Below are 25,751 nucleotides of genomic sequence, written 5' to 3'. Positions count from 1 at the left end.
AACATTGGGAAATGAATGCAAACTGTTTGCATTTTTGTTTTTCTTCCAGAGTTATTTCTACCTTCTGTATCTAGGATATACTATGACATATTTAACATGTATAGGACTGCTTGCCATCTGGGGGAGGGGGTGGAAGGAGGGAAGGGAAAAGTTGGAACAGAAGTGAGTACAAGGGATAATGTTGTAAAAAAATTACCCTGGCATGGGTGTTCTGTCAATAAAAAGTTATTTAAAAAGAAAGAAAGAAAAACACAGGTTGTTATAGATCCCACCAAGCTGAAAATGTTTCCATAATGACCTTGTAGCAGATTATACATCTCCTGTCCAAATATTAGCTTAGAAAAATTTTTATTAAAGCTTTTTATTTTCAAAACATAGGCATGGATAATTTTTCAGCATTAAATCTTGCAAAACCTTGCAAAACTCTCTTCCCTCCACCCTCTTCCCTTGATGGCAAGTAATTCAATATATGTTAAACATGGTAAAAATACATGTTAACTCCAATAGAGGCTTACATATTTATACAATTATCTTGCTGCACAAGAAAAATCAGATCAAAAAGGAAAAAATGAGAAAGAAAATAAAGCAAACAACAACAAAAAAAGTGAAAATGCTATGTTGTGATCCACACTCAGTTCCCATGGTTCTCTCTCTGGGTGTAGATGGCTCTCTTCATCACTGAACAATTGGAACTGGTTTGAATCATCTCATTGTTGAAGAAGCCATGTCCATCTGAACTGATCATTGTATAGTCTTCTTGTTGTCTATGTATAGTGATCTCCTGGTTATGCTCATTTAACTTAGCATCAGTTCATGTAAGACTCTCCAGGTCTCTATGAAATCCTACTGATCATTTCTTAGAGAACAATAATATTCCATAACACTCATATACTATAATTTATTGAGCCATTCTCCAACTGATGGGCATCCACTCAGTTTCCAGTTTCTAGCCACCACAAACATTTTTACACATGTGGGATCCCTTACCCTCCTTTAAGATCTCTTTGGGATATAAGCCCAGTAGAAACACTGCTGGATCAAAGGGTATGCATTCTTTGATAGCCCTTTGGAAATAGTTTCAAATTGCTTTCCAGAAAGGCTGGATCAATTCATAACTCCACCAGCTTAGAACATTTTAAAGAAGTTCATCACCCAGTGAGTCTCAAGTGGATGATATTTTTTGGTCATAGGAATCCCCAAAGACCATTTATTACGTTATAGATTAAGTTATGTGGCAATGTGGAGTAGTGGATAGAGCTCTGGACATGGACTTGAGGAAATCTAGGTTCAAATTCTACCTCAAACATTTAGTAGTTTTGTAAATCTAAGCAAGGTTTAATCTCTGTCTGCCTAATCTGCATCTGTCAAATAAATATAATAATTGCATTAATCTCAAAGAGGTGTTGGAAAGATAAAGTGAAATAAAGTATGCACACTTTAAAGTTTTGGATAAATGTGAACTCTTACTAATTGATGTATCATTGGAGGAGGTCTTCACACAAACACCATTATAGAGCCTCAAAATGTTTAACTAGAACCATTATTTGGTATCATAATGGCTGTTTTATTTTGGGCAGGTTCTCCTTTGCAATCAACATCTTGGCTAACAAGATCATTGATGCTCTGATGCCAACATTGCCCAGCTTAGTGAAAAATGAAGTGAGTGTGATGCCTTTTTCTTATTGGAGGTACCTTTGAGCATAGTATTGTGGGAATACATTCATGCTAATAACTGATCCGGTGAGTTCTGCTCTACAATTGCAATGATTGGGTCATTGGCAGGAAGAACCAGCCAGTTTAGTTGTGAAAATTGAATCTTGAATAATGGATTAGTAAACACAATTTGACTATGGATGTTTCAACTGGAGGAAAAAAAGGGGAGACTTAGGGATGGTATCTACACTGTCTTCAAATATCTATCTGGAAGATTATCATAGTAAAGAGGGATTATACCTGGGGTTCTTAAGCTTTTTGTGAAACAGACCATTTTGCTAGTCTAGTAAGTGTTTTGGACTCCTTCTATGAATGTTTCTAATGCAGAAAATAAAATATGCAACAATACAAAAAAAATCAATTATATTAAGATATAATAATAAAAATATAAAATTAAATAAAACAAAGGCACCAAGTTTATGAACTCCCGATCAAGAACTACTTAAGATATTCTTAAGGGAAGGAACTTTCTTGATTTTTGTTAGTGTTCCAAGCACTTAGCAAAGAGTTTTATATATTATATTTTAATAAATGTTCATTCTTTTATTCTACTTGACTTCAGAGGACAGAGTGTAGAAGTAGGGGCAATAGATAGAAACTGGGGGAATAACATTTCAGCTCATTATAAGAATTTCCTAACAATCAGCATTATCCCAAAGTGGAGCTGATTGCTTTAGAAGCCATTATTCTCCTCTTCCCTAGAGGTCTTTGGACAAAGGTTGGTTGACTGCTTGTTCAAAGGTATTTTATATAGGATTCCTGCTTTCTGTTGGGTTTGCCCTTTATGTTACTACCCAATTCTACAACTATTGAGACTAAATACTTGATCTGCCAATTGTCATATAGATCAGCAACCTAAAGTCTTGTTCAAGAAGGAATTGCAATCTGACTTTTACTTCCTTTGTAACCATATTGTTTTTTATCACAAAACAACTTCCCATCTTACAACAGTCCTTACATTGTACTGACAAGTTGTGTGTAAACTAAATTTTTGTAAGTTGAATCCAATGTTGTCACTGACTTGAAACTGCATCGACTTTTTTTTGGAGGGGGTGCTGTGGTTTAAGTGACTTGGGGTAAATGACTTGCCCACAGTCACACACAAGGTTTAAGGTGAAATTTGAACTCAGGTTCTCCTGACTTCAGAGCTGGTGCTCTATCCACTGCACCACCTAGCTGCCCCAGCACAGATATTTTCAGTGTGCTTTCTAATTATGATTAATTATTTTTCTCTGACCAATAAATGTCTTCAAATCTTAGAAAAATTGTATGTGGAAAAAGGATTCTTTCTGTGCTTAGCCAAAGCTAACAAGCTGAACAAGAGCAATGGGTAGTGGTTACAGGGTCAAATTTAGATCAAATATCAGAGAAAACTTCCTAGCAATGAGAGTTATCTAAGAGCAGAATCATCAGCCTCAAGAGAAGATGAGTTCCCCTCTTCTTCCACTCAAGAAGAGGCTATATTGTTGAATACTTATTGGGTATATCACAGTGGGGATTCCTTTGGTGTAGAGACTGGACTAGTAACTGATGGAAGTCCTATCCAATTCTCAATTTGCATCCTAAGATTTAAGATTCCTTCCTTCCTCACTTCTTTTCATTCCTCTTCCTTCCTTCCTTTCCTCCTGCCTTCCTTCCCTCCTACATTCCTTCCTTCCCTCCTACATTCCTTCCTTCCGTCCTGCCTGCCTGCCTGCCTTCCCTCCTTCCTTACTCAGCCTTATACTTATATTGTGGCACCTTGCTTTATGTCTCCATTGCATAAGCTCTGTAGATCAACTGATCGTATAGTTAACTCTCATTAAACTTCCTGAAACCCCAAATTTTTGTTGTTATAGATATGCCCAATCATTGAAAAGTGTTTTACAAGCGTGACTTCCAAAATCTACACTTGGTCAACCTGTAAGTCCTAGGCATTTGATATTTTCTTTCCACGTAAAAAAATATTTTCTTTTCTCCTTTTCTGCCTCTTGGGTTAAGCAGCCTGTTACAAAGCTTGGGAGTGGGAGGAGGGTAGCCCTCTTCAGGACCACTACCTTTTATATTCGTTAAATGACTCTTGTGTGCCCAGGATTTCTTATCCACATTCCTATTTGCAGTGTGATATTAAGCTCTATAGAGCCCCTTTCCTTACAAACTATTATGAGATGTGGCTGGGTCAAGTTTTATTAACCTTATTTTACAAATATAGAAACTGAAGTACAGAGAGAACAAATGGCTTGCCTAAAGTCTTAAGATTTAATAAAGCTACTATGCCTGGGAAGTGCAGTGAAAGACTGAAGGTAGACTGGGTGGGGACAGGAATTATCACAGTATAGTTGTCTTCCTGAAGTGAGGAAATAGATAAGAGTATATGGTCAACTGTTCCCATTTGTTGATTTTAGATTTAAGATCTTAAATACCATTTTTATGCTGGCCACAGGGAAGTATGGGAGGAGGAAAGGAGGAAGGGAGAGAGAGGGAGAGAAGGAGAGAAGGAGGGAGGAAAAGAGAGATGAAGGAAAGGGGAAAATAAAGGGGGAAGAAGGGTGAAAAAAGAAGGGGAAGAAGGGAGAGAGGGGGGAGAGAGAGAGAAAAAGGAAAGGGGTGGAAGGAGGGGAAAAGGGAGAAAGGGGGAAAGGGAAAGGGAAAAAGGGAGAGGGAGAGAGAAGGAAGGGAGAGAAGGGAAGAAAAGGAAAGGAAAAGGGAGGGAGAGACAGAGCACAAAAGCCACAGAGAGACAAACAGAGAGAGACACACACATACAAACTGACACACTGAGACAGAGATAGACAAAAAGACAAAGGAAGGCAGTTGCATGGCACAGTGTATAGAGAACTGGGCCTTGGAGTCAAGAAGATCTGACTTCATATCTGGCCTCAGACATCGATTAGCTGTGTGACCCCAGGCAAGTCATAGAACCCTATTAAGGTTAACAGTTTCTTCAAGTGTAAAATGAGCTAAAAAAAAAAGGAAATGGCTAACCTTTCCAGTATCTTTGCCAAATGGGGTCCAGAAGAATTGGAAACAACTGAGCAACAGGGAACCTTTGGTGGAGGTGGTATTATGAGGTGTGGTACTTTGAGTAGACACTTCACATCAGGGAAGAGAGATAAGTTTAGAAAGGTAGTCTGAGGGCAGATTGTGGAGTCTTTTAAATGACAGGGAATGGACTTTTGTTCAGTGTCTATTACATTCTAAGTTCTTTAAGGTAAGATGCTTTAATTTTGCTTTTCTATTTCCTTTGTTTTTCCTTTTCACATTTTCCTGGTCCTGCAGTGGTTTTGCCAGGGCTATTAACAAACTAATGAGTTAATCAGATTTCTATCTCAGAATTGTAGTCCTACAACAATTCTGACATAAAAAATGTCAGAGACAGAAAGGACCTGAGAACATAGAAGGTTGGAGCTGGAATGGGCCTTCGAAAATAGAATGTTAGAACTAGAAGGGATCTTAAACTACAAAATGATAGGATTGTAAGGAGTCTTAGAGACACTGTCCTCCCCAAACACCTCAGCCTATCTCTATTTCTAATACTTCATACTATTGTATGTCCCAGTATATTCTACATGCACATGCTGTGTATTTTTAACAAACATTCTGCTATCCTCTTACAGTACCAGTGCCAATTGGATCCAATTTCCTGAGTTTCGATGTCCTGTCATTTTCAGTTGTGGACACCAACTTTCAGCTGGATCTAAATGTGAGTATAGCTGCCTAATGATATGCTAATCTAAGCCCTTCAAAGCCTTTAAAGAGACAGCATGTCTTCCTGAGGTTGGGTGAAGGAGCTAATGTGCCCCCTAAATAAAGCTCAGAAACCCTCTAGATTCTGGCTCCCTTTGAAACTAAGAAAGATATCAGAACTCTTCAAAACAAGTCCTTTCCCCTCCCCCAAGGCTCACTATTTTTAAAAGCAATGCTACATCAGTCCCATTCTAAGCTTGGGGCTAAGCACACGGATTTCCATTTTCCTTACCTCTATTTTATGTCTACCCTGAGGATGAGAGCATAAGAAAAGAGAAGAGAGGACAGAGGAGAAGGGAAAGGGGAAAAAGGGGAAAGAAGAGAAGGAAAGGGAAGAGGAGTGAGAAGAGAGAGGGGAGAGAGGAAAGCGGGGGAAGGAAGAGGAGGAAGAGAAGGAGGGAGGGAGGGAGAGAAAGAAGGGAGAAGGAGAAGGGGAGGAACAGAGGGAGGGAAGAGAGAGGGAAAGGAAGGGGGGAGACAAAGACCGAGATTTACAACATGGGTTGTGGAAGCAAAAGGAACCCTTTGAATGGAGAATACCAGAGCTGGAGTGAATTTTATATCATCTAGTCAAATCCTTTCATTTTGCAGAATGACAGAGCAGGGGAGTGACTGGTTCTCCTGAACAATTCATCATTACAACTTGGGTTTGAGCTTGGCTCTGAAGCTAAAGCTGACCCCCATAAATGTACTTGTGGAAATTACACAAGCTTGTCATTCAGGGAGAAGAAAGCCTTCTGCCAACTATACTCTCCTACCCAGGGATGCAGTCAGAGCTCAGACTGAGGAAAACACACAGATGGAATCCTTTCACAACTTCCTCTTTCCCATGTATCTCCCCAGGCTAAGCTTCGGGACCGAGCAGGAAAGCTGATCAAGATCTTCAAAGACACAGAGGGCCAGCTGGTTATGCCCACCTTGAATAACTTTGATTTCAGTTTTATAGTGAGACAAGAAGTGGTGAAGGCCGCCATTGGGGCACTGATGCCTTTCCAGGAGCTAGCAGTTCTTTTGGACTCTGTGGTAAGGAAGTTCAATCTTATGGACTGGCTGCCTATGATGTATGGGTAGAATCACAGCAGCTCAGAATTTGAAGAGAGTAAAAAGAACATCCAGTTCAACTTCCAACTAGTAAAAGAAAGGAAAGAAACATTTTTAAGTACCTACTAAGCACTTTACAAACATATCTTCATGTGAGCCTCAACAATATTGAAATATAAGTGCTGTTATTATCAACACTTTCCACTTGAAGAAAAAGGCAAACAGATTAAATCACTTGCCCCAGGTCACGCCCCCAGTTAAGTCCCTTGAGATCAGATTTTAACTCAGGACTTCCTGATACCAGGCCCAGAATTCTATTCCCTGCAACAACTAAATCACTTTAAAAAAAAAAAAAAGACAATTTCACAGTTTCCTCCATTGTGAGAGGAAGAGAACATCTGCAGTCTTTCATCCATCCTTCACCTAATCTCCACCCACATAGACACTACCCTAATTAAGGCCCTCATCACCTCTAACTTGGACTAAAGCAGTGATCTCCCAGTTGGACTTCCTGACTCTAAGACCTTCCCTCTCCAGTCTATCTACTACACAATTACCAAGCTGGTGGGTTTTTGTTTTTCTGAAAACACAGTCTGTCATGTCAATCACCTGCTCAAGAATTTTCGTCCCTTCTTTCCTCTAGGATGAAATTCAAACTCCTCGCTTGACATTTAAAACCCTTTACAATCTGGCTCCTGTTTTCAGACTTGTTATTGTCCATTGCTTCCCCTAAAGTCCAACCAAATTTGATCATTACCGATGGGTTCATTGCATCCCCTATTGCTTTGACTTTGGCAAGACTGCCTCCCAGTGGCCCCATAGGTCCATCTCCCTCATCTCAGCTTTCTAGAATGTTTAGTTCCATTCACAGCTCCTTAAATGCCATTTCCTACAAGTCCTGATTCTCTGTCATCAGAGCTTCCTTTAAGCTAGTCCTTTGAATTTACTATATATTTTTTCTATTGATTTATTTATAAATAAGCTATGTCATTCCCATTCCTCCAGTCTCAGTTGTCTGAGTTCAGATTTGAACTCATGAAGATGTTTAATTCCAAGCTTAGTACTATCCATTGAGCCACCCAGCTAATCCCTACTCCTCTTTGTGTATTCTCAACCTCACCCTCTCCCATCTTCTCCAGATAACTTATCAACTTCTCTCTCTGTTTCTGTGTCTGTCTCTCTCTGCTTCTATCTCTTGGTCTCTCTCTGCTTCTAAGAACTCTTGGTCTCTCTCTCTCTGATTTTCTCTGTCTCTCTCTCTGTCTTTGTCTTTGTCTCTGTTTCTCTGTCTCTGTATCTTTGTCTCTGGTTTTCTTGGTCTCTATCTCTCTCTCCCCCTGACTTTTTCTGTCTCTGTCTCTCTGTACTTCTGTCTGTCTCTCTGTGTGTCTCTGAATCTCTGTCTCAGCTAAATTTCCTGAGAAAGCTATCTCTTGTTGCTTATATTTCCTCTATTTTCATTTTCTTCTAAATCATCTTAAATCTCATTTCTGACTTCATTGTAAAATTGAAACTACTCTCTCCAAAATTATCAATGATCTCTTAATTGCCAAATCTAAGGACCTTTTCTCAGTTTTCAATCTTCTAAACCTCTGCAGCCTTTGGCATTAGTGAGAAGTTCCTCATGACTATATTCTCTCCTGTAGGTTGTAATATCATCTTCTCTCCTTATTCCTCTTGTCTGATCAAGCCTTTGCTGTCTTCTTTGCTAATTCTTCATCCATATTACATATGTTAACTGTGTTTGTCCTCCAATGTTCTGTCTGTATCCTCTTCTTTTTTCCTTTTATATTATCTCACTTTCTACTTCTTATATATTAGTCTTCTTTACACCTGGCTCCTCTCTGTACACTCCATGACCCAGCTATACTGGCCTATATGCTAGTCTTCACCCTCCATTCCTGTGTCTATGCATTTGGCAGGGGTTGTTCCTCATGGTCTCCATCATTAGCACTGCCTCTTCATTTCCTTGGCCTCCTTTAAAAATTAACTCAAATAATATGTTCTGCAAGAAATTTTTCCTAGTCCCTCCAGCTCTAGTTCCTCTTCCATCTATATCTTGTACATTTGTATCTGTGTTATCCTCCCTCATTATGTAATGTGAACTCCTTGGGAGTAAGGACTGTTGTTTGGCCTTTTTGTCTCCTTGAGGCTTACCATACTACACATAGAAAGTATTTAATTTGACTTCTTGACTGATCTGTGGGATACAAAGGCAGCATCAGGACTTCAATGATGAATTTTCTTGAATTGGTGGTGTGAATAAGCAGCACAGTCAAGTATGCCATGGAGGATATTCATGTTCATATGTGATTTGAACCAGACAGCCTTTGAGCTGCCTTCTAATTTTTTAATCTGTGACTTACCTCTAACTCCAAGAATAAGAAACTGTTCAGAACACTATCTGATCTCATTGTAACTGAGAAAAATTGATTTTCCATTATCCATTGTCTAATTCATCTATTAATTCATTATTGCCATAAGTTTGAGTATTAGATGACTCCTTTGAGAACTTTACCCCCATTTCATAGTTAAGGAAATTGGGACCCAGATTGGGGAAGGAGTATTCCTAAAGTCACATAGAAAAACATTGTTCCAATAAAATTCAACCTATAACAAGTTTTGATCTCTTTTGATTCTTAGCTTCCTGATGTTGCTCGCCACCTGAAATCAATTCTCGATAAAATCAACCCAAAGGTTAGTCTATTGTCTGTATTATTTTCTTTTTAATTTTGATTTTCCCCAGTTACATGTAAAAACATTGTTTTGGTTATATATTTACACCAATTTTTAACATATTTTCTTATGAATTATGTTGCAAAAGAAAAATCAGAACAAAAGGAAAAAACACAAAAGAAAAAAAAGCAAACAAAGCATGTGTTGTTTTGTATTCGTCTTTATAATTCTCTCTAGATGCAGATGGAGTTTCTCATCCAAAGCTTATTGGGATTGCCTTGGATCATTGAACCACTGAAAAGAAAGAATTCTGTCATAGTTGATCATTGCACAATCTTGCTATTGCTGTGTACAGTATTTTCCTGGTTCTGCTTGTTTACTCAGCAGTTTGTGTAAATCTTAATAAGCCTTTTAAAAATCAACTTGTTCATCAATTTTTATAGAACGATAATATTTCTTTTTTGTTTTAAATTTATTTACTTAATATTTTCTCAAAAACATTTTTTACATTTGCTTTTTAAACATTTGAATTCCGGATTCTCTTCCTTAATTCTTCCCTGAACCCCCATTAAGAAATCACATGTGAAATTATTAAAACATTTCCATGAAAGTCATGTTATGAAAGAAAATATAGATATTTCACCCTAATAAAAAAAACTCTCAAGAAAAATAAAATTCAGGGGTAGGGGGACAGTGCTTTAATTTTCATTCAAACACAGTTTCTTAGTATGGATAAGATTGTTTCATCATAAATCCTTCAGAGTAACTATGGATCGTTGTTCTGCTGAGAATAGCAAAGTCATTTATAGTGGTCATTCCAGAACATTGCTATTACTTTGTAAACAATAATATTTCATTACTTTTATATTTCATATAACAATATTTCATTCCTTTCATATACTGTAACTTATTCAGCTATTCCCCAATTGATGGGTTTTCCTATTTATTTTCCAATTCTTTGCCATCACAAAAAGAGCTGCTATAAACATTTTTTGCACATGTGGAGTCTTTCCTCCTCTTTTATAGATTTCTTTGGTATACAGATTCAATAACAGCACTGCTGGATCAAATAGTATGCACACTTTTATAGCCCTTTGGACATAGTTCCAAATTGCTCTTTAGGATGGTTGGATAATTTCACAATTCCACCAACAATGCATTAGTGTCCCAGTTTTCCCACATCCCTTGCAACAACTGAGAGGTGAGAAATGGTACCTCAGAATTGTTTTAATTTGTGTTTCTCTAATTAGATTCTCTAATCTAATTTAAGTGACTTAGAACATTTTTTCATATGACTATGGAAGGCTTTAATTTTTAAATTGAAAATTGTTTGCTCATATCCTTTGACCATTTATCAATTGGGAAATGATGTATATTTTTTATAAATTTGGTCCAGTTTTTTACATATTTTAGAAATGAGGACTTTATCAGAAATACTGATTGTAAAAGTGGTTTTTTTTTTTTTTCAGCTTTCTGCTTCCTTTCTAACCTTGACTGCATTGGTTTTTGTTTGTGCAAAATCTTTTTTATACAATGTAATCAAAGTTGTCTGTTTTGTACTTATAATGATATCTAGTTCTTCTTTGGCCATAAATTCCTCTGTTGTCCAAAGATCTAATAAGTAAACTATCCCTTGCTCTCCTAATTTGCTTATACTTTCACCCTTTATGACTAAATCATATACCCATTTTGACCTTATGTTGATATGGGATGTGAAATGTAGGTCTGTGCCAAGTTTTTGACATATTATTTTCCAGTTTTCTCAGCAATTTTTGTGAAAAAATGAGTTCTTATCCCAGAAGCTGGGGTTTGGGGAGTTTATCAAATACTAGATTATCATAATTATTGATTGTTGTGTCATGTGTATCTAACCTATTCCACTGATCCACCCCTCTATTTCTTGGTCAGTACCATATGGTTTTGGTGACTGCTGCTTTATAGAGTTTTAGTTCTGGTACCACCCTAGGTCACTGTCCTTTATATATTTTTTTCATGAATTCTCTTGATATTCTTAACCTTTTCTTCTTTCAGTTGAATTTCAAAATTATTTTTTCTAGCCATATAAAATATTTGGAGAGTTTGATTGATATAACATTGAACAACAAGTAGACTAATCTAGGTGGAATTGTCATTTTTATTATATTTTCTTGGCCTACGTATGAACAATTGATGATTTTCCAATTGTTCATATCTGACTTTATTTATGTGAAAAAGTGTTTTGTAATTGTTTTCATGTGGTTCCTGGTAGACAGCCAAATATTTTATATTGTCTACAGTCATTTTAAATGCAACTTCTCTTTCTATTTATTAGTAACATAGAGAAATGCTGATAATTTCTATAAATTTGTTTTGCCTGCAACTTTTCTAAATCTATTAATTATTTCAAGTAGATTTTTGGATGATACACTAGGATTCTCTAAGTATACCATCATGTGATCTGCAAAGAGTGATAGTTTTATCTCCTCATTGTTTACTCTAATTACTTTGATTTCTTTTTCTTTTCTTATTGTTAAAGGCAACATTTCTAATACAATATAGAATAATAGTGGGTAGTTATAGGCATCCTTGTTTCATCCCAGATCTTATTGGGAATGCATCTACCTTTTCCCCATTTCAAAAAGGCTTGCTGATAGTTTTATATAGATGCTACTTTTCATTTTAAGGAAAACTTCATTTATTCTTATGTGTTCTAGTGTTTTTAAAATGAATAGGTGTTGTATTTTGTCAGAAAGCTTTTTCTGCATCTATTGAGATTATCATATGAATTTCTGTTAGTTTTGTCATTAATATGGTAAATTATGCCAATATTTTTTAAAAATATTGAACCAGCCCTTCATTCCTATTATAAACTCCACATGGTCATAAATATATTTTGTTGCTGATAACTTGGTGTAATCTTTTGGTAAATATTTTATTTAAAATTTTTGCACCAATATTCATTAGGGAGATTGATCTGTAATTTTCTTTCTCCATTTTGATTGTTTCTAGTTTAGGTATTAACACCATATTTGTGTCATGAGAGGAATTTAACAGAATTCCTTTTTTGACTATTTTCCCAAATAATTTATAGAGTATTAGAATTTGGTCTTTAAATGTTTGGTGGAATGCACTTGTAAATAGGCCCTGGACTTTTTTCCTCACTAAGGGAGTTCATTGATATTTTTCTAAAATAGGATTATTTAAATAATTTATTTCCTCTTTGGAACAATTTATATTTTTTGTAAATTATTCATCCATTTCAACTAGATTGTCAGATTTGTTGGCATACAATTGGACAAAATAGTTCTTAATTATTGCTTTAATTTTTTTCTCATTGGAAATAGGTTCATCCTTTACATTTTTGATACTGGCTTTTTTCTTTCCTTTTTAAAATCAAATTAACCAAATGATTATCTATTTTGTTGGATTTTTCATAAAACCAACTCTTAGTTTTATTAATTAGTTCAATAGTTTTCTTACTTTCAATTTTATTAATCTCTCCTTTGGATTTAAGAATTTCTTATTTGGTATTTAATTGATGGTTTTTAATTTGTTATTTTTCTAGCTTTTTAGTTGTATGTCCAAATTATTGATCTCCTCTTTGTTTTATTCATGTAACTATTTAGAGATCATAAAATTTCTCCTAAAAACTGCTTTGGCTGCATCCCATAGGTTTTGTTATATTATCTCACTATTGTCATTATCTTGGGTGAAATTATCTTTTGTTTCTATCATTTGTTGCTTAACCCCCTCATTCTTTAGAATTGATTATTTAATTTCCAATTGGTTTTTAGTTTGTCTTTCCCTGGTTTTTTATTATATGATGTAATTTTTATTTCATGATCTGAAAAGGAAGCTTTTACTATTGCTGCCTTTCTGCATTTGATTATGAGGTCTTTATCCCTAATACATGGTCTATTTTTGTGTAGGTGCCATATACTGCTGAGAAAAAAATATATTTCTTTCTCCCCCTATTCAATTTTCTCCAGAGATCTATCATATCTAAGTTTTCTAAAATTCTATGACCCTCCCTAGTTTCTTTCTTGTTTATTTTGTTAGATTTATCTAATTCTGAGAGAGGAAGGTAGAAGGTCCCCCATTAATATGGTTTTGCTGTCTATTTCTTCCTATAACTAACAACATTTTCTCCAAGAATTTGGCTGCTATACTACTTTGTGCATACACGTTCAGTATTGATATCATTTCATTGTCTATGATACCCTTTAATAAGATGTCATTTCCTTCCTTATCTCTTTTAATGAGGTCTTTTTTTTGTTGTTTGTTTTTGCTTTATCTGAGATCAGAATTGCTACCTCTGCTTTTTTTTTTTTTTTTTGCTTCAGCTGAAGCATAATAAATTCTGCTGTAGCCTTTCATACTTACTTTGTATGCATTTCAATCTTTCAAATGTATTTCTTGTAAACAACATATTGGTTTTTAATCCATTCAGCTATCCACTTTTATTTTATGGGAAAGCTCATCCCATTCACATTCACAGTTATGATTACCAGCTGTGTATTTCCTTCCATCCTATTTTTTCCCCTGTAATATACTTTTATCCTCTTTTTCCACCCTGTCCTTTCTTAGTAGTGTTTCATCTCTGACACACCTCCCCTTCAACCTGTCCCCCTTCTATCACCCCTTCTCTCTTACTCCTTTCCCTTAGTGTTTCTGCCCTCCCTTCTATTCTACCCCTACCTTTTCTTTCCCCTTTCTCCTCCTTATAGGGTAAGATAAATTTCTATACTTAACTGAATAAATACGTTATTCCCTCTTTGAGATTAAGCTTCAGATAATGCTCATCCCCCTCCCTTTTTTCTCTATATTGTAATAGATCTTTTGTGCCTCTTCATGTGATGGAATTTATTACATTTTACCTCCCTTTTCCTCTTCTCTCAGTGCAATCCATTTTCCACCCCTTAATGTCTTTTTCTTTGATATTATTATATCAGGGTCAATTTATACCTACCCTCTGCCTATATATGTCTTCTCTGATTGTTTTAATAAAAGATGAAGTTCTTAAGACTTACAAGTATCATTTTTTCCACCTGGGATATAAACCTTTAAATAACATTTTGGTTTTTTTCTTTCTTTTTTGCCTTTCAATGCTTCTCTTTGAGTCCTGTGTTTAAAGATCAATTTTTCTGTTTAGTTCTGGTCTTTTTAATAGAAATGATTAAAAATCACTTAATTTCACTGAAGATCCATCTCGTCTCTCCCTCTTTACCCCCTCTTCCCTCCCCCCGCCCCCCCACCAAAAAATGATGTTCAGTCTCACTGGGTAGTTGATTCTTGGTTGCAATTCCAAGTCCTTTGCCTTCTGAAATAAGGTATTCCAGGCCCTCCCATCTTTTATTTTAGAAGCTGACAGATCCTGAGTAATCCTGAATGTGGCTCCTCAATTCTTGATTTTTTTTTCTCCCCTGGCAGCCTGCAGTATTTTTTCCTTGAGATTTGCAACAATGTTTCTAGGATTTTTTTTCTTAGGGGATCTCTTTCTGGAAGTGGTTGATGGATTATTTCAATAACTATTTTGCTCTCTGGTTCTAGTATATCAGGAAAATTTTTCTTGATGATCTCTTAAAGAATGCTATCCAGGTTCTTTTTGGTTATGATCTTCAGACCAGTAATTTTTAAGTTGTGTCTCCTCAATCTATTTTGTTTTTCTGATGAGGTATTTTACATTTTCTTTCATTTGAAACAGAACTCAACCATAAAAAAAAAAAAGAGCAAAAAACAGAAAAGAAAACTCTTCTGAGTTGGTTTTTTGATCTGCCCTATCACCTTAGTAGCTTTTTATGGTCAAGGTTCTTTTCTGTTTCTGACTCATTTTCAATTCTTTCTTTTTTTCCTATTTTGTCACTTCTAAGATTGAAATCTGCTCCTGGAATACAGGGGATGGTCCCAAGCTTCTTGTGCAACTCTGAGCCTTGGTTTTGAGTACAGAAGCCCCTTGTACATAGGTTCACAGCAGAGGGTAGCCCTACCTGCTCTCTCCAGGAAATAGCCTGGTTTCCCAGCTGGCAATTTGCCTTCTTTGCTGGGACGGGAGTCTGGCCCACTGATTCCTGAACACCTTCTGAGCTAGGCTGAACATCCCTTTCACCCCAGAGAGACTGACCTTTCTTCAAGTCCTTTTAAGCTATCTTGAGCTAGAGAGTGGTTTCATTCCCTTAGACTCTGTTCAGAGGCCTAGTTTCATGTGCTTTTTCAAAAGGAATTGGGCTATATATCTGGATACTATTTTGACTCTGGCCCCCTCCAGATATATTATAGCTAAATTATTTTCCATATTTCTTAAGGAAAATGTTTGTCTGTCTCAGATGCTTCAGGATGAGATAGGCTCAAGGAGCTCAAGGTCAAACCAACTATCCTAAGACATTCTTCTGATGAGCTGTTTCTGCCCTATTCTGCTGGGCTAGTATGACATAAATAAGCCATGGTTACATGAAGTATGGTTATAAAAACGGGGGCTTTTTTAACTAAGGTTAGAAAAGATAAAGAAAGGGATGGAGAAAAGACTTCAAGGACACTTTGTCACTGATGTCCAATTTTTGAAGGGCTATCATGGAGAAGAAGGAACAAGCTTGTACTGAGTGAGAGTGGAATCAAGAGGAGAGCAATTGGTAGAAGTAACAAAGAATAGCGGATACTGGCTCCAAAAATGGAAACTTTCTTTATAGTGACCCTGTGAAGTAGATAATACAAACAAAGCATTAACTCTATTTTAAAATTGAAAAGTGAGGGGGGGGTAGGTGTGTTTGGGGGATGTCACTTATCCAAGGTGATATAATGGCTAGTAATTATAAGCATTATATAATGATATAGCTAGTTTACAAAGAGCAAGTGTTAAAATGTTGGATTAATCCAGGATCCAAGCCCAAGGCACTCCAAATCCAGGATTCTTTTTTACTCTTATCTTAATGATGGGTGTTGTATAATGATGGTTTAGGGAACTCACTGGGTGGGAATGAATGAACTAGATTAGAAGAAAGTTGAGTTTAAATGCAGCTATTAGCCTCCCCTTCCAAAAAATTCAAATTGGTGACACACCCACCATCTAGATAATTGTAATTTCTGGGGCCTTAAACCTAAAATGGGATGTATAACAGCAATTCAAATTCAATCTCAATAATGGCAGAACAGAGTAATTTAGGGGACTCAGCAGGTATTAGTTTTCTGAAGTAAAAAGTGGCTTTTGAGTCCTCTTTCTCTTATATTCTGAAATTAAGAAATTGTATAGAAATTTTTGTTTGCTATTGGAATACCCAGGGCCATCTTTGTGAGCACAAATCTCTCCATCTAGGCTGAGACTACAGAAGGAAAAGGGCAGAGAATTAGGGGGAAAAATCCAATCTTGTTTCTTAGTGGGTTTGATTCTGGAAGACTGCTTCAGACACAGAATATCAGAACTACAAGAGATTGCAGAGATCATTTAGTCCAAACCTTTCATTTTACAGATGAGGAAAAAACTGAGTCACAGAAAGGGAAAGATGGCTTGTCCAGGATCACAGTTGGAGAATTTAAATCAAATTCATTTTCTTTGATTCTAAGCCAAGCACTCTTTCCATTAAGGATCAGCTTGATTTTTATTTAGTTTTAGTTTTTATTTTATTTTATTTATTTATTTATTTTGATGATTTTTTTCCCTTCTGGAAACCAAAGAGAGTAGAACAAAGGCACTCAGTGGGGCTTGCAGATGGGAGCGCAGCAATGAATTAAATTTTCCTTTTAGAAATGGTTTTTGGATTGTCTAGTAGAGAAGAAGGGGAAGTGGTGGGAATATCCCTGTACATTAATGTTACAAAACAAGTTAGCTATAGTCCCCAGACAAGTAAGGAAAATAACATATTCTCCAAAGTCAGTATTTCACTTTCTCCCACATCTTCCAAATCTTCTCCTTATATTACCCCACAATTTAATCTTCTTATCCTAGTGTCCTAAGCCTAAACTCTCTCCTCAAAAAAATAAAAATAAAAATGATGCTTCTAGTCTTACTTTAAGTGACCCAGGTCACTGGATTTATCCATCTCTGGAATATAGAGTCCAATGATATTTGGGTCCTATTCTGTATCATTTTCCACACCTGTGCAACAAATAATCATATCCTGTATTTGTCATAGAATAATTATGAGGATCTAATGAGAGGATTTTAAGGAAAGTTAAAGTATTTCTATGTTACATTAAGAAAGTCATTTTTCTTCTGGACCCTAATTGACTCATCTCTCAAAGGGGCATAATAAATCCATATGCTACTTATCTCTCAAGATTGTTGTGAAGAAGATCTGGAGAAACTGTAAAAGATTCTAGACATACTATGGTTGTTATCATTATTCAGGCTTCTGCACAATTGAAACAAACTCAGATGGTGAAGATCTTCCCTGAGGAACCTCCAGAGATTATCTTGAAAGCTGGCAGTGTCAAGGTAGCCCACATGATTGTATTGGAAGTGTTTGCTACCAACCAAGAAACCCGGCCTCTTTTCACTCTGGGCATTGTAAGTACTATGGCCAACGGCCATGATCATATCTAAACTCCTCCACAAAATTGACATGGGTTCTAACACATCAGTTGGGGGAGACCTTAGAGCATAGATTAGAAAATGTCAAAGCAAGAAACAACATTTATAACATTTATAACAATGAGTTATAGAATGAAAGTTAGAAAGAGAAGTTAGGAGCTATCTTGTTCAACTCCCTTGTCTTTTAAAGAAACAGACTGAGAGAAACCAGCTGTCTTCCAGTATCATTCAATTAAGTAGAGATGTGAAGGACCTTGAAGCACTGATAGACAGAGCTTGAAAAGAGACATTAGAGGTGGAATGATCCACTCTTGTAATTTGATAGCTAAGGAAATTGAGATAAGGTAAAGTGACTTGTTCAGGGTCATATAGGCAGTAAGTAACAGAATAAGGATTCAAATTCAAAATCTCTGCCTTCTGATCAGATCTGATATGGTAGTGGAATCTTTTGCCTCAATCCCCTCTAGAAGCTGTTCTTTGATTCCTTAGCCCCTTAAGTCACTTTTACTTTCTGAATTTTTAGGTCAGATCACGATTACTTTTTTTAAAAAATTATTATTACAGGAAGCAAGCTCTGAAGGTCAATTCTACACTGAAGGAGACAGACTTTTTTTCAACCTCAAAGGAATCAGGTAAAAACATAAAACACTCTTTATTCTTTTATTCATCCAACAAACTCTTATTAAAGTAACTTCTCTCTGTAAATCATCGAATCATGTTGGGGGACATTGGGGATTTAAATAAGTCACAGTTCCTGCCCTCAAAGATTATGCTGACATTGACTTTTCTATTACAGCTCTGATCACATCCATCTGATGAACTCAGGATCAGGCTTGTTCAGTGTAAGTCAATTATCTTCAGAGACTGTTGTGAAAGCCTGGACTGAAGTCCCTGAAAATGGGCTTATTCAAGGAAAAGGCAGCTGTCACAATGACTTGTCTAAGACCATTTCTCCCCAGATATCATCATGGCTTAATCACTTCGAGTCCTGGGGATCAATCATGTGGATCCTGAGTGCTCATTATTGCCAAATGCTGTGAATAGGAACAAACAGGAGTACTTCTTTTTGAATGGGATTTTAAATGTGAATTATGTAAACCATTTTCTACATTTTCCATTTAGAGTGAAAAGCATGGACCACTGAACTTGGATTGGGTCTTAAAGGTCACATAATTAGGTCTTTATAAGCCAATTCCACGTCAAATGATGGTGACTTTTTATCTGTGGGAAGTGAATGATGATGGTCAGTTTTATGTCAAAGGGACTTGTTCTGTAAATCATGGATTGGAGAAGTTAAGATAGGGAAAAGGTAGGGAAAAATTGAGGCCCAGATTAAGAAAACTGTTTGTCTAAGGGCACATATAGCCAAATAAGTCTGCCCAAATGTTGAGATTTGAATCTAGAATTACTGTCTCTCCGGCCAGGGCTTTTCTCATCCTCATCAAGTTAATTCACATTGTTCATATAGATTTAGCCTTAGTGAAGTTGGGAGCATCTTTCTCTGAGTCACAGTGTCCCTATTGCTAAAAAAGATTCTTAGACCTCTAGATCTCTACATTCTTCTTCAAATGACACTTTTACCTCTAATTCACTTATAGATCTCTAAGAATCCTGTATGCTCTGACATTCTGTGAATCCAAGGACAAGGTCATGACTTCAATTCAATCCAATGAATTTTTAAGTGCTTACTATGTTTGGGCCACGTAGCTGGCAATGGGCTGCACAAATATGATGAATGACATGGTTTCTGCCATTTATGGAGCTTATATTCTATTAGGGGAGATAGAGTGTGAGGAGGACAAAAGAGGATCCAAGCCAAAGTCTACAAACAAACTAAGGAGGAATGAATTCCCTTCAACTAGGAAGAGATCAAAGACTTTGGGGAGGAAACAGCACCTGAACTACAGAGTATTCAAGGAAGGATTTACAGATGTTTCCTCTCTTAGGCTGGGTTCCTAGGAGAGAGATTTTCTTAGACCACATCATTAGGTTTCATGTAGGAACCTTGATAAAGCCTATGATAGTGCCATCTTCTGTTTTCTCATCCTATTTGTCCTGGGACCACCATTAAGGATTCCTAACCTCTCCACCCTCAACAATAGTAATGTACCAATGTTCAAATATGAGGGTTATCTTCTCACCTACTTTCCATAAGACATACGATTTTAGTTGTTCCACTTAGCAATAGGGATAAACTTTATTGAGTCATTCATTTTCCCTTTCCCCTCCTCCTCCCCAAATCCCTCATAAACATTTTTTCTCATCTATTTTCCCTGGGACTAACTGAATCCTAGAGATTTATGGAGAAGAATCCCTGGGCAAGAGTATAAGACTTCATTTTTTTTTGTTGCAGCCTGAACTTATGGGAAGTGTGATTAATGAAATCTTAACCTCTGTGTTGCTGCCAAACGAAAATGGTAAGCATAGTCCCTCAAAATGGTCAGAGAAGACTTCCTAGAGGAGATAAGATACTAGCTGGGCCTTGAAGAATGTGTAGAGTTTAGAGAGAAAATGGAAACAGTGAGAGGAGAACGTCTCCAGCAATGGCCAAGAAGGGAGAATGTATATGTAACACTGGTGGGTCATTGGGGAGACTGAACTGGGGGAATGGTAGGCAATTATGTAGGACCTAAGGCTTGAAATGAATGGAAAGAGGGATATTGTACCAGATTTTGAAGGACCTCAAATGCCAATCTTATTACTTATTAAGTTTATCGTCCTTGGTATTAGGGGAGATAGCATTAAAATAAAATATAGTTTCTATTCTTATAGAACTCATAGTTTAGCCTGGAATGAAATACATAGATAGTTGCAATATATAATACTTATTATGTAAATGCATTAGAGGGTCAAACAAGATGCTAAATGACATTTAAGAAAGAATATGTTTTATGAAATATGGAAAGAGACAGAAGATCAGAGAAATGCCTAGAAAATATACATATCAGTTGGGTTTTAAAGGATGGATATGAATCCCACAGTGGAAAAGAAATAAAGAAATTCTATAAAGAACAGATTAAGTGAAGGTAGAGGATTTTATCTCATAGCCCATGGGGAGTCATCAAGGGGTTTGAAACAAAGGAAAGCTATTAAAAAGGTGGGACTTTTCTCTTGAGATGTCCAAAGGCATGAATAGGAAAAGAAGGGTCATGGGAAGCTAGGAAAGTAGAGTGTCTGAGAAGCCTAGGTTGGTGGAAGTAAGGATACCTTCATGGTAAGTTTCCAGAGCCTGCTCTAAGAAACCTAAATCCCCTCAAATGCAAATGGTGGATTTCTAGCCATGGTCCTCTTCTCTTTCTCAAATATCTGTGCTTTGTTTAAGGTATATTTCGAAAGGGAATTCCCTTATCTATCCTTAAGGACATGGGATTTAATGAAGCCAAAGTGATTCCTATCCAGGTGAGTAAACTATTTTAGAAGTCCCTGATACTGCTTCTTTAGGGAAGTCTTATAGTGAAGAGGAAAGAATATTGATCTTTGAAGCACAGAGAAGAAAAACCATTTGCCTAAAGTCACACAGTAAATGTGAGACTAGAATTTAGTTGCTCTAGATTCCCAAATCAAATCAGTCAATAAACATTTATTAGACACCAGCTATGTACCAGGTACTCTGCTAAGTGCTGGAGATACAAATAGAAACAAAGACAGTTACTGACATCAATGATCTTACAATCTAATAGAGGAAGATAATAATAATAATAAATATTTCTGTAGCACTTACTATGTGCCAGGCATTATCCTAAGTGCTTTACAATTTTTTATCATCCCCACAACAACCCTGGGAGATAGATGCTATTATTCCCATTTTTCAAATGAAACTCAGGTAAACAGAGGTTATGTGATTTGAACTGGATAATTCCACTAGTAAATGTCGGAGGCAGGATTTGAAATCAGATCTTCCTGATTTCAGGCCTGACATTCTATCCACTGTGTCACTGAGCTTCTTCTAGATAGTACATAAAAGAAAGCTGAAAAGTAGGGACTAGTCTTAAGGAGTGTGATGGAAAAGGTAACAAGTACAGGGGCATGATGGCAAGCTGCAGAAAAATTCAAAAGTCAAAGTAACTGATGGGAAATATGGAGAAAAACTATGGTCAATGCCTTCTTGAAATAGAGGTCCCAAAGCCCAAGGCTTCCAGTCTTGGAACCAATTAAAGGAGTAGGAGATATTGAAGAGGTATATGAAGCAGGCAGGTTTGGTCTTACAGGATCATGAGATTTCCCAAAATGAGTTTCCTGAAAAAGGAAACACGGTGCAAAAATCCAAAGAAGTCCAAAAGCACTCTGGCATCCCATCTTTTTTCCACTGAACCACATACTGCCTCATGCAAAAGTTGTGTGTGACTGGATTTATTAGACCATTAAACACACACACACACACACACACACACATACACACACACACACACACACACTACCATCACCATCACCATCACCATCACCATCACTTCCATGAACATCAATACATCACACAACATCAAACTTGGCTTGCTCTGAAGGATCGTGTATTTTCAGATGGCGGGTTGCTCATCTCTCCTGAGTAACAGTTCAAAAAGAATTGTAAACTTCAGCTGATCAAGCAACTCAGGGGGAAATTAAAGCAATGGTATGACCTCAAATTTTTCTCTTTGCCATGGTCACAGAGACCAGGACACTATCAATCTGACTCTCCATTAGGTCTCAGGCAGCTGATTTTGCTCTGTCCTTGGTGACATGATTTATTTTTAAGGATGACTCTTATCCTTGGTGACATGATTTATTTTTAAGGATGACTCTTATCCCTCAGCCTACAACTCAACTAACCTTTCCACAGCAAGAAAACTCATTCTTCAGCCAGTATTATCAGAGGAGCTGTATCCAATAAGAATGACATTTTGAAGCAAGCAGCATGACACAGTGGAAAGAATTCTGGGTTTGGAGTTAGAGAACTTGGGTTTGAATCCATACTTTATCACTTAAAATAACTGTGGAATTTGGGCAAATCATTTGACGTTAGTTTTCTCATCTATAAGATTAGATAACTGGACTAGATTATTTCTTAGATCCCATCCATTTCTTAATCTTTGGGTCTACCAAAGTATAAAAGAATAGCTACAGGCTGAGAGAAAGATGGTCTGCTATTTGAGGATGATCTCAGTGGTTCAGAGAGAAACCAGAAGACTGGTCATTGGGATATTATTTGTTTTTAGCCATAGTTATTTTTAATAACAATCTGCTAAGTCACAGAATGTTGTGATTCCCTCTGTGCCTTCCACCAATAAATTCATGGATTTCTGCTATATGTGCTAGACATAGTCTTCTCAACTAGGATGCTTGTTTGATTTGTCCTTTTCTAGGGTGCACTCCTGATCACTCCAGCCTAATTCTAGAACATCTGCCACTCCTGGCTCAGCAGATCCATCGATAAAAAAGAAGCCAGAGGAGATGGAGATGATGGCAGAAGGAGAGATCATCAAGTTTGCTCCTAAATTGGACTTGAGAGGAGCTGAGAATGGGAGAACACAAGAACTTCCCAGTCTGTAGCTGTTCTGACTTATCAATAAACATGTCTGTCCCTGCACTGGTGGCATTCTTTAACTTCTCCCAGGCAGACAGGTGGATTTGGGGTCTGGATCAGTCTCTGGCTTATTTTCACTCAGCTCTATTGACCATGTCTTGGCTGTTGGTGTGGGGATGATCTCTGAATGAAAAGAGCAGGTTGTTGATGTTAGCAGCACTATGTCATAGAGCACTGAATAAACAGTCCCAAGAGGCTTTATTCACTTTTCCACTAACTTGTGTGACCTTGAATAAATCAAACTTTTCAACCTAACATTTTTCATCAAAAAACCTATTCATTATAGAAAACCAGGAAAATCTTTAAAGATGTTTATCATTTCTTTTTGAGTTTATACACACACACACACACACACACACACACACACACACACACATTCACATAGGGTATCATAAACCTTAAAGTACTATAGGTACTTTACAATCTTTTCCCCTCCTCTCCCTCTCCTTTCCCCCTGAGTTTCTGTCCTCTCTCTCTCTCCATGGGTATACATTGCCCACAAAAGTAGTTTTCTAAGTCTTTTTGAAGCACACGGAGCTAAAACAAGAAATTTTTGTCCCTGGGCAAGAGGTCCAGAAGGTGTCTTTAGTTAAAGAGGCATAGGGCACCTCTTGCCATCTAGGATGAGGAAAAAAACTTAGCCTAGGGGACCATCAGAAAGCTCCCAGAGTTAACCAATCATCTTTGTTAAGTAGTTAAATAATGTCTAGCCATTCCAGAGACCCCAAGTGTGTATGTGTGTGTGAAAGGCAGAGGGAGGAGATGCGGTAGAGATCTGAGACATTTGACACATCTACCTCCCTCTCCCTTCCCTCTCCCACTGCCATGTTGGCAAAGAGGCGAAGTGCCAAATGCATCTCTTTCTTCCTGCTAATGGTGAGTGGGGGCTGACCTAGCCTAGGCAGAAGGGAGGAGAAATGGCAAAGGTCCAATATCTTCCGCCAAATTTGGAGCTTAGATGAGCATTCCTGATCTGGGGCCAAGTGAGTGTATACCACATGGTCTGAATAGCCCCATGTTTGGGGAAGGGCGGGAGTAGCAAGAGAGTGCAAAATAGCTGGGAGTGCTTCATTACCAGGATGTATGTGGCCAAAGTGAGAGAACATGGACCTACCTGCTCATAAGAACCCCCTCTGTGTCCTCTGATCCTAACAATCATCTCCTGAAGCTCTTTGAGGAGGCTCAGGCATTGAGAAGTATTGGGACTCTTACAAAGCAGAAAGGCAGTGAAAACCATTGGCAACATGATGCCCTCATGCTGACCAGATGACTTTCCAGCCCTTCTCTGCAGTGACCCATTGCTCTATATGTCCTCTTGGGCTAGGTCGTAACCTATTCAAGTCCTTTCCCTAAGGGGAGTCAGGATGGGCAGGATGATGAATGATCAAGAATTCTACTCATGCTTTCCCTTACCCTAGGTCCAGACACTTACCCATTCAAGCACAATTCTGTCACTAAATTGCTGTGAGATACTGAACAGGTTCCTTCCTCATTCTGGGCCTCCTTCATTTGTAAATGGAGCGGATTTGACTACTAGCATACTCTATGGATCCTTTGGCTCAAGCATTTGTGATCCTAAAACCCTATGATTCAGGAATTACCCACTATTCCTTTTTTAGACTCCTTATCTATGCTTGACCTGGATGGGCCCATTTAAAAATCTATTTAAATTAAAAAAAAAAAAAAAAGATATCTTTCAACCACTTCCTAGATCTTGGTGAAAGTATGAGTAAAGTCTATTTGCCAGAGGATACAGATACGAATAATCAAACCAGGAACTAATAAGTACAAGGAAATAAAGAGGTTCCTGAGTGAGGAATATTAGTGTGGGAGTTCCTACAATACCCCACTCTCATGTTTTCATGTATGTATTCCTCTCTGCTCCCTTCATACTTATGGGAGAATTGATTTTTCAGTACCCAGGGCAAAACCTTGGTAACCCTTCTATACTTATAGGTCTAAGGGTATATATTACATCTAGCTTTCCAGAACTATACAATAACTGTATAAAAGACCATGATAAATATCGTCATGATAACTATTGTGGGAAAGGTTCCTTGAAGCAATTCTCTAGCCTTCTTACACCAGAAGATGATTCTGCTCCTAGAATGGCATCCTTTAATTAGCTAATTTACATTTTAAAGAAAGTGCCTTGGTCAGCCAGGCATTATTTCATTGCCCTTTAGCATACATTTCTCCTGCATCCCACTCCCTCTTTTTTCTTTCTTTTATATGTTGTCTTTTCCTATTAGAATGTAAGTTCCTTGAGGAAAGGAAGTGGTTTGTCTCTGTATTGCCAACACTTAAGACAGTGTCAGGAATATACTGGTCACTTAATTAATACTTGTTGACTCAGAAGAAAGGTCCCCCATCTGACATATTGTGAGGGAAGGAACTGCATCTTATCCTCCTTCATACACACACACATACATACACAGCAACATAGGGTCATGTTCACAGGAGGTATCACATTCTCTTGACCCTCCATCCTTGTGATTCACAACTTAAAAGAAAATAATCCAGGATCTGGAGGAGCAA

The 25,751-nt window shown here is 37.2% G+C and overlaps 1 protein-coding gene across 2 annotated transcripts in view; it reads left to right on the top strand.

Annotated features, from left to right (window-relative positions):
- The window catches only part of BPIFB1 (BPI fold containing family B member 1), a 42,239-nt gene extending 19,023 nt beyond the window's left edge, over positions 1–23,216 (top strand). For both annotated transcript variants that reach the window (XM_051979366.1, XM_051979365.1), the window contains exons 6-16: positions 1,578–1,659; positions 3,552–3,615; positions 5,310–5,395; positions 6,283–6,462; positions 9,124–9,177; positions 17,474–17,632; positions 18,221–18,288; positions 18,453–18,498; positions 20,010–20,073; positions 20,979–21,055; positions 22,993–23,216. In XM_051979366.1, the coding sequence (XP_051835326.1) occupies positions 1,578–1,659; positions 3,552–3,615; positions 5,310–5,395; positions 6,283–6,462; positions 9,124–9,177; positions 17,474–17,632; positions 18,221–18,288; positions 18,453–18,498; positions 20,010–20,073; positions 20,979–21,055; positions 22,993–23,019 (907 nt within the window). In that variant the 3' untranslated portion in view covers positions 23,020–23,216. The remainder of the gene's footprint in view (positions 1–1,577; positions 1,660–3,551; positions 3,616–5,309; positions 5,396–6,282; positions 6,463–9,123; positions 9,178–17,473; positions 17,633–18,220; positions 18,289–18,452; positions 18,499–20,009; positions 20,074–20,978; positions 21,056–22,992) is intronic.
- Positions 23,217–25,751: the final 2,535 nt, after the last annotated feature.

The sequence above is a fragment of the Antechinus flavipes genome, chromosome 2, assembly GCF_016432865.1.
Source record: "Antechinus flavipes isolate AdamAnt ecotype Samford, QLD, Australia chromosome 2, AdamAnt_v2, whole genome shotgun sequence".
NCBI classification, from domain to species: Eukaryota; Metazoa; Chordata; class Mammalia; order Dasyuromorphia; family Dasyuridae; genus Antechinus; species Antechinus flavipes.
This window is presented reverse-complemented; position numbering and strand designations above follow the sequence as displayed.